This window comes from Labrus mixtus, chromosome 5 (genome assembly GCF_963584025.1).
Source record: "Labrus mixtus chromosome 5, fLabMix1.1, whole genome shotgun sequence".
Lineage (NCBI taxonomy): Eukaryota > Metazoa > Chordata > Actinopteri > Labriformes > Labridae > Labrus > Labrus mixtus.
Genome location: NC_083616.1, coordinates 14,819,848 through 14,828,646, shown reverse-complemented (window position 1 = coordinate 14,828,646; position 8,799 = coordinate 14,819,848). Strand labels below are relative to the sequence as shown.

Genomic DNA, 8,799 nt, shown 5'->3' with positions numbered 1-8,799 from the left:
ACGCTGGGCCCATTAACTATGCAATGTAAAATAAAATAAAAATCATCGGATGTGAGTCATGTAATGATAACATTAAAATATCGTTTTGCTTTCAAGTGTTTCAAGTTTTGTGTGTCTTTGCACGTTTTTAAGAGATTTCATTGACAGGTTAACATATGAATAGGATAGGTTTGAATTACTTTCCGAATTTAAAACTGATGTCGTAAAGCTCTTCTTACCTTTCCAGAAATGCAGTACTGCATTTGTCAAATTTATATATTTAAAGTTGTAAACAAAGCCTGTCCACGCCTTTTCCGGTGATGACGCGGGAACGCGGAAGTGCCGCCTAAACTATCGTTCGTCACTGTTTTCAAAACATGTCCAAACCAAACATGTAGGCAAACTCTTTGGTAAACCGAGTGATTTATATTCATTTGAGTCTTTCCTGTTCAGGGGAAAAGGTAAGTTGCTGAACTGCTGTTTATTATCGGAACTAGCTAGAAAAGAACAGAATAATAAGGTACCCTTTTCTGTGTTTATTTTCTGTAATGTGATGCCGTCTTCTTAATCTCTTTTTTTTACATTCTTTAATCTTCTCATGCTGTTAATATTTTACTGCTTTTTATTCTTCTGTACACTTCTACAGTTGCATTACATGCACATATCAGCCCTTTCAGACCTATAGTTTATATTTTAATCCCTCATTTGCATTTATTCTTGTTGATCTTCCGCTGTTGCATTTTGTTCTTGCCCTTTTGGTTGAATTCTCTGGACTACTCTATCTGTGGCCTAAATATAGATGTTTATTATTTTACATTACTGACTTCCTGACTTTGCTTTGTCTGTCAAAGTACTTTGTAAAGATCTGTTTTCAAAGGTGCTATATACAAATGAAATGATTATTGTATAACTATCATGCAGCTGAAGTGATTATAAATAGGTCCATATACCTACACAATCAAAGGTTTGTTTTACCCTAAAGGTTCCACTCTCCAGGATGGAGAATGAAGTCAAAGTCACTAATACAGAGGGCTTCCTCTCAAGGATGGCCCTCAACGATAACAAGGCTGGTATGGAAGGTCTTGACAGGGAGAAGATCAACAAGATTATCATGGAGTCATCCAAGGTAGATAGTACTAACATCTCAAACACTCTTGTTACCCTGGTTCTGTCATTAAATAACCATATTCCTTACAAACATACTCTAAACACTTATCAGTATAATTTTCCTCTTGTGTCTGAGCAATCTTAATATGATGTGTTAGAAAGGACAAGACTATAGTGAGTGGAGGACTATTTGATGTGTGAGTTCCACCTGTGTCCAGCTTTGTGTGAAAGTCCTGTATCCTCTGTGTTACAGTTCTTAAATAAATGTGCTAATGTAGCTTTTACAGTAAGGCTGTGCTAGAAAATCTGTAACAGTCTACTGTGCCTGCCGTTGCCCTCCAGGGTTCCAGGTTTTATGAGAATGAGCTAAAGAGAGAGCAGCAGGTGAACCAGCGCATTGAGAAAATGATGCTACAAAAGGCCCAGATAACAGAACAGCAGTTAAAAAAAGCACAAGCTCAGGTAAGACATGTTGATTCTCATGTGTAAGGTTATTTCCAGAGGTCACCCAAAAAACTAATTTCAAAGGGGAAACAACACATCTCCAACTATTAGCTACGTAAATCTGTCTTTAAAGGTAGAGAGGATGGCTGCAGAGCTGGAGAAGGGTCGTGATCTGAGCCGTTGGATTGTACATGTGGACATGGATGCTTTCTATGCAGCTGTGGAGATGAGAGACTGTCCCGAGCTGAAGGACAAGCCAATGGCTGTAGGATCCATGAGTATGCTGGTGGGGTAAAATATAGGAACATGATTTTTTTTCCCTTCGTGTACTGATCCCTGCACTACCTCTGTACATGCATCAGATACTGTACATGGCAAAAATACCAGACCTAACAGCTTACTATTGTAAATCTCTTAACCAACATTATTTTTATTGTATTCTTGTATTGTCGTGAATTTTTTGAAACATTGTGGATTTTTAAACAATCACCAACATGATACAGGAGCAGTCAAATGTCCGTTATGTTTTGGAAACCATATTGCCTACCTAATGTAAAATGCTTCTACTTATTCACCCCTATCTTCTTCAGACAACGTCTAACTACCATGCTAGGAAGTATGGAGTCCGAGCCGCCATGCCTGGCTTCATTGCGAAGAAACTCTGCCCCAACTTAGTTATCGTTCCAACCAACTTTGATAAGTACAGAGCTGTGAGTGGTGAGGTAAGTTTGATGGCAAAACATGCAAACAAAGAGTACTTTAAAACAAATGTGCTATGCATCCTCTGTGTGGCTTCTTGCTTTTCACTAACAGGTGCTCATGACTTTTTGATCTCTCTGTTAGGTCAGGGAGATTTTTGCAGACTATGACCCTCACTTCCAGCCAATGAGCCTGGATGAAGCCTATCTGGATTTTACAGACCACCTGGAACAGAGGCAGAGCTGGCCAGAGTCTTCACGTACACATAACTATCATGCCAACAACTCAGCATCAGGCAGGACTGAATTACACCAAAATGTTGAATGATTGTATAGTGTGGTGTCGTCCTTTTTAAAGTTAATACAGTGTAGACAGGACAACATGTCAGGAAACATTTTTATACTTAAGTGCAATTCAGTTGAAATCCATCTGACTGGTGCATGTTATATTTTGTTTTCCTGTAAAGGTAAGAAGGAAACACTGGAGCCGAAAGATTTCTCTCCGGTCCTCTTTGAGGACAGCCCCAGCTCCTCGCCAGACTCTGAAGGTGTCAACACGACTGGCGTTGTGTTCGGGAAGTCTGTTGAGGAGGCTGTGAGGGAGATGCGCTTTCGCATTGAGCAGAAGACCATGCTGACAGCCAGTGCAGGTGAATGGAAAAACCCCCACACAGGGATGATTACTAAAGCAACATCCTTCTACTGTCAAACATTTTTTTCATTTAAGTTTCATAGGTAAATGTTGGCCTGTTCTTTAAAAAAAAAAAAAAAAAAATAGCATTTGACTCTTCTGTGTTGTTAACTGTGTGATGATCTAGTTCATCTGCCCTACTTAATGATGAAATTGATTTAAAAACAATCGAGAAATATGAGACGTTCCTGTCTTTCCTGCACATTATTCTTGGAGTTGTCATCAATATTATGTATTTTGTTTTACCAGCTGTTCATTTATAAACACTTTATCTGATTACACTATCCACTCTTTTAGGAATTGCTCCAAACACAATGCTTGCCAAGGTGTGCAGTGACAAGAACAAGCCCAACGGCCAATACAGACTCCCCCCTACTAGAGAGGCGGTCATGGACTTCGTCCAGAATCTTCCAGTTCGCAAAGTACAGTACACATTGTTCAAACTAAATGATAAACACGGTCTTGTGGCATAGCTGGTGATAAAGTGTAGAACTATTTTTGAATGTTATCATTAGGTTTTTGTTGTATTACTCGAGGTAGACGGGTGTGGTGTAAAGTGACAAATGATGTGCTGCAGACAGAGGAAAGATGGTTGAGAGAACATCTAAAGACAGAAACTACCTTAGAAAATGTGATTTTGTGTGTCTTTCCAGGTTTGTGGCATAGGGAAGGTGAGCGAGAAGATGCTGAGTGCTCTCGGCGTCAGCAGCTGTTCTGATCTCAGCCAGCAGATGGGGCTATTGTCGTTGATGTTCTCGGAGACAGCCTGGCATCATTTCATGCAGGTTTCCCTGGGACTTGGCTCCACACACATACCTAGGTTAGTCACTGTCTGGTTAATCCGACTCAACACAACTAATTAGAAAAAAATGAGAAATATCTATCTTATTCCTTTATACAGGCACGAAGAAAGGAAAAGCATGAGCACAGAAAGGTAAGGCATAAATTGATACTGACATTGTCCAATGTATTGATTTTACAGCTTATTATCTCTCTAACTTCCCTCTGTTTCTCTCTGCTCCTCTTATTTCTGACATGTAACCTTTACAGGACGTTTAAAGAACTGAATACAGCTGAGAAGCAGTTGACTTTATGCAGGGAGCTCTGTGAAGACTTAGCAGCAGACATGAAGAAAGAAAATCTCAAGGTGCATTCACAAACAAACCTCTGTACACATTTTATGAGCGAGTGAGTGGTCCTAAACACAAATGTGTCTACCTGAGTGGTTTGAATTAATGAGACATTACAAAACAAGAAGTCGGAATATTTGAGCAGAAACGGGTAACAGCATTACATTTACTAAAAAAGACTATTTTGGTTAAAAAGAAATATAGTATATTATTCTTCTCCTCCTAAGAATCGCCCTGCCTCCAAACCAGACCTAGTGCAATTACTCCAACCTGCTCATTCCGTTTCAAATCGATAGAGAAAGAACTGGATGGCTTGGCATGAACATCACCCCCCTGCCTGGGTCCCAATGTGGCCTTGATAGCTGTAGGAAATGGAGGACCATTAAGGCAACAGCAGGGGCCACTATCAGCCTTGGAAAATGTCTCCCTGGGATATGATCACATTACTATGAAAGCTTTTTAAAGCATGCTTCTTCCAAAAATGATTCTGACAAATCAATCAGTGATGTGACAGATTATCCACATTTCCACCTCTGGTCTTATTCTGGCTCCACCATGCAGTTATCACGGATGATTTTTTTTCATAATCAAGAGGTTGCTAGCAATGTAACATAACTGTTTTTTGGATGTGAATTTAAGCTAATATTTTTCTTTTGAATTTCCTGAAGGGTAAAACAGTAACACTGAAGCTTAAGAACGTGAACTTTGAGGTGAAAAGCAGGGCGCTGACGGTGCCGTATGCTGTTGCCTCAGTGGATGAGATCTTTGCTGTCGCTAAGGACCTGCTGCAAACGGAAATAGACAATGAAAGCCCCCAGCCACTCAGACTGAGGCTCATGGGTAATTAGATGTAGCAGTATAGCTGACGCACTTGCTTGAAATAAATCTAAATGATCTGTGACACACTGCATTTGAAAACAAATCACACAGTTTCTCTGGATAACTGGATTTTTTTTTTGTACATTTAGGCGTGAGGATCTCTGCCTTTGTCAGTTCAGATGATAAAAAGCCGCTGCAGAAGAGCATCCTTGGCTTCCTTCAGCCAGGCAATGCAGACTCAGGCTCTACCCAAGGAATTAATCAAAAGCTCGAGAAAGAGAATCCCTCAGATCACTCCCTCTTTACTCCACTCCCAGCTCGTCCTCCCTTAAAGCAGAATTTCCAGAGACAAGAAGACATTTCTGTGTGGAACAAGCAGAGGGGGTTAGAGGAAAGCCAAGCTAGTGACGAGCCGAAAAAGTCTTTCTTCCAAAGAGCTCACGCTGAAAGACTGAAAATCCAGGCAGCGAGTGCAAACACACAGGGGGAAGGACAGGAAGAGAATGCTGCTGATATCACTTCCACAGGACCTCCTGCTCATAAGCTTGAAGAGTCACCAACAAAGGCACACGAGAGAAGCTCTACAGCCTCAGATCCCTCAGAAAATGATCACGCTTCTCCAGTAGAAGCCCATGCATCCACTTCAAGCTGTGGTGGCAAAGCGTCAGAGAGTCTCACCTGTCCCGTGTGTTTCAAGCGGGTAGAGACTTCTGATTTGAATGTCTTTAACACACATATTGACAAGTGTCTCTACGATTCCTCTAGTAAGCCGAACCCATGCACAGTTTCTGACTCTGATTCAGATATGGACTCTCAGAGGAATCCCAAAGAATGTGAAGTAGTCGACAAATCAAGCGGGGAGTGTGTGATTGTGGAAGTGTTGGCGTCAAGCAGAGACGCTCCTCGGGATGAACAACACCGCATAACAACCGATTCTAATCAAACAGCTTTGTTGATCGATAGTGAAAACAAAACAGTGACCTCGCAACAGTCTCTGTCATGTAATGATAAAGGCCCCGTCCTCATCTGCCCAGTATGTCATCTTACCCAGGATAGTGATGACCTCATTATCTTTAACCACCATGTTGACCTCTGCCTGAACCAGGAGGTTCTACGTGAGCTGAGAGGACGGACTTCATCTCCCATGAATCCTCCTTCAGTTCCTAATATCAAGGCCAGGGGTGAGTGTGTTTCTGATAAAATAAGGTTTTTCAACACTTCCTGCCCAACACAGGGCAGCAAAAACAATTTGTTAACACAAAACACATGATCATTATTTAAGTTGATTCTTCATAGGTGTCAGAACGTTTCTTAATGACACATCCAGCGGTTATAGATGCTCCTTGGTCAATTATTTTTGCTCTAGCCACTTCCTGAGTGTTGCTAACTACAATAATAATACTCAGCATTTACTGTGCAATATTTTATGGTGCAATAACATTTAATGTAAAAAAAAAAAAAAGTGCAGATATTATTTATGGTGACATTTCAATGTGCAATTTTATCCTTTTGATGTGCACAGATATCTTAAGGTCATATGACACTGAGGACTGAGGTGGATGCTCTTAAGTTTTCTTAACACTTTAAAAAAAAAAAATCTACTTCCTTTTATATCTTGTTCTAACTATAATGGGTGAGCATGTGTGTGTGTAGATGAATGTGATAAATCGTATTTCTTTTGTTTTAGAGAAGCAGAGCAAATGTTGTTGTTATTATGTGCAATGACACTAAAAGCATTCTGTGAGCTGTGTCTGCTCCAGCTCGTCAGTCAAGTTTATTAGAGAGTTTTTGCTGAAAAGTGCTGACTTGTGCAACTAATATTTATTATGTGAGAGTGTGAACCAAAAAAAGGGAAGTTGGGGCTCAGAAAATTAAGCAAGATTAAACTTCCCTTAAAGATCCATAAAGTGAGAGAGACCTGCAGATATTGGTGATCATAATCTTCAATCATATCATTCTGTATCTCCTGTCACATTCTTTAATGCCTTCACTTTGTGCACTTTTATTATTAAATCACGCTTATTTCATTAAAATAAGTTAATTACGGGGCGCTGGTGGTGCAGTGGTTAGTGCGCGCGTCCCATGTATGGAGGCTTTAGTCCTCCAAGCGGGCGGCCAAGGTTCGAAGCCCACCTGTGGCTCTTTTTCCGCATGTCAATCCCCACTCTCTCTCCCTGATTTCCATATCTATCCGCTGTCCTATCTCTTCATTAAAGGCACAAAAAGCCCAAAAAGAAATCTTAAAGAAATAGAAATTATAAGTTAATTATAGCTCCTTATGTTTTGGTGGTTTGTGGTGAATCATTCATTCAACATAGATCTAAATTCTGAGGATTTAACTAACTCCACAGATGATGGCTATGTTCCTGTTAGCTACTTCTATATAATGTGGTGGTGTGACATCATTTGAGTCAACAGAAGGAATGTCTATTTGAGAGGATGCCGTTGACCTCTGACTTTGTTACTCACTGACCGTGACATTGTGTGAGAAGTTTCTATCGATTCCTACAGAGAAAAGACATCTCATTTCAGCCCCCAGGGCTTCCTTTGCCCCGGTCTTGGAAATGGCCAAATCACTTTCTCACCTATTCATTTCCTACAATGAACTGCACCCTGGTTTCCTCTTAAACAATCCTGCCTCAGAAATTGCACTCTTTTTTTTATCCCTTAAGAGGTGCTGCAATCGTGTGCCTCCTCGGTGGATGTCATTTTTTTTCTATCAGGAAAGAGATACAAATGTTCTTTTTTTTCTATCTGTGTTATGAGTGTCTGTTTCTTTTCACAGGCAGAGGCCGTCTCCTGACAACACAAGGAAAAAAAGCAAAAAGGTAAGACAGCTTGATTACAGATTATTGCTGCACAAAAAGGTAACGTGCTTGTTCTGTGTACTTTAGCTAAGGGAGAATACGTTTAAAGTCCTGTCAACAGGAGATGTTTTAATTAATAGTTACGGTGTGTGTTGATTTCCTGACTTTTAGACGGGACACGCCGTCCTCTCCTCCGTCGAAAAAGGCTAAAGGCGTCGGTCCTCTCAACACAATTGACAAGTTCTTCAGGTGACAGTCGGAAAAGCTGTGTGTGTCCATCCTTATCTGGAATAACTAAGAAGTGAAATGGGAAGCAATGTGTTTACCCTAATATGCCTTATTGGTTGTTTTATAAGCCATATGCTAGACAAGATTTGAAAACTGACGAACACAAATCCTATTTTTTTTTTCAATTCTGGCAAATGAATGTTATGACCATGTTGCCTGTCTATCCAACTATTTGAAGATAAGCCTGAAGTTTTTAAGATAAATGTTTGCATAATGGATCACGAGAGTATTTATTTCTTAATGTTACAGTGTTTGTTTTAAACTTATTAAATTATTTGATTATTTTTCAGTCACTTCCAGTTGTATTTATTTTGGATTTTAATGATGATAGAGTTTATTTAATAATGAAGACAAGAGAATCCTTTTATCATGTACATCGTAATAAAAGACTATTCTGCTAAAAATTCAACTCTGTGTGATGAAAGTTTATTACCATCAATTCTCTGAGTATAAATCCTCAGAACATAAAAGGTTGACCTACTGGAGAAAATCTCACATTTAGCCCGGTTGAAAGTAAATTTCAGACTTGAGTGTTGGTCTAAATCTTGAAATAATTCAATAAAACAGTCTCCAGTTTAAACTGCATGTGTGAACAGAATTAGAGTGTTTTGGAAAGAGTCTGCGAACTGCAAACTTCCAAGCACAAACCAGTTAAACTACTGCTACAGCCTTATGTTAATCATAAGTAAATATTTCCCTATGTTCACAGATGCTTAATATGACCTAATTTTACTTAATGCATGATGTAGTTTAAGCTTTACCTGTGTCAACTACTAGTCATGTAATACAGGTTAAATGTGACCAGATAAACATTCTTTACTATAAGAAGTCACCCA

The 8,799-nt window shown here is 39.7% G+C and overlaps 1 protein-coding gene across 1 annotated transcript; it reads left to right on the top strand.

Moving 5' to 3' along the window:
* Positions 1-311: 311 nt before the first annotated feature.
* polk (polymerase (DNA directed) kappa) lies at positions 312-8,372 on the top strand. The gene is made up of 15 exons (XM_061038008.1): positions 312-440; positions 962-1,105; positions 1,429-1,548; positions 1,664-1,816; positions 2,121-2,252; positions 2,374-2,524; positions 2,696-2,878; positions 3,217-3,341; positions 3,573-3,739; positions 3,821-3,853; positions 3,970-4,066; positions 4,718-4,889; positions 5,018-6,049; positions 7,654-7,696; positions 7,847-8,372. Exons 2-15 carry the CDS (start codon positions 977-979, stop codon positions 7,926-7,928), a joined length of 2,619 nt encoding a protein of 872 aa, XP_060893991.1. The 5' UTR covers positions 312-440; positions 962-976; the 3' UTR covers positions 7,929-8,372.
* Positions 8,373-8,799: the final 427 nt, after the last annotated feature.

What these genes read in the sequence shown, in the direction of transcription:
- polk (XM_061038008.1), top strand. Translation starts at nt 977, where the DNA reads ATGGAGAATGAAGTCAAAGTCACTAATACAGAGGGCTTCCTCTCAAGG. An exon ending in TAGGATCCATGAGTATGCTG is followed by an intron (nt 1,817 to 2,120) that starts GTGGGGTAAAAT and finishes TATCTTCTTCAG; the next exon opens with ACAACGTCTAACTACCATGC. An exon ending in ACTCAGACTGAGGCTCATGG is followed by an intron (nt 4,890 to 5,017) that starts GTAATTAGATGT and finishes TTGTACATTTAG; the next exon opens with GCGTGAGGATCTCTGCCTTT.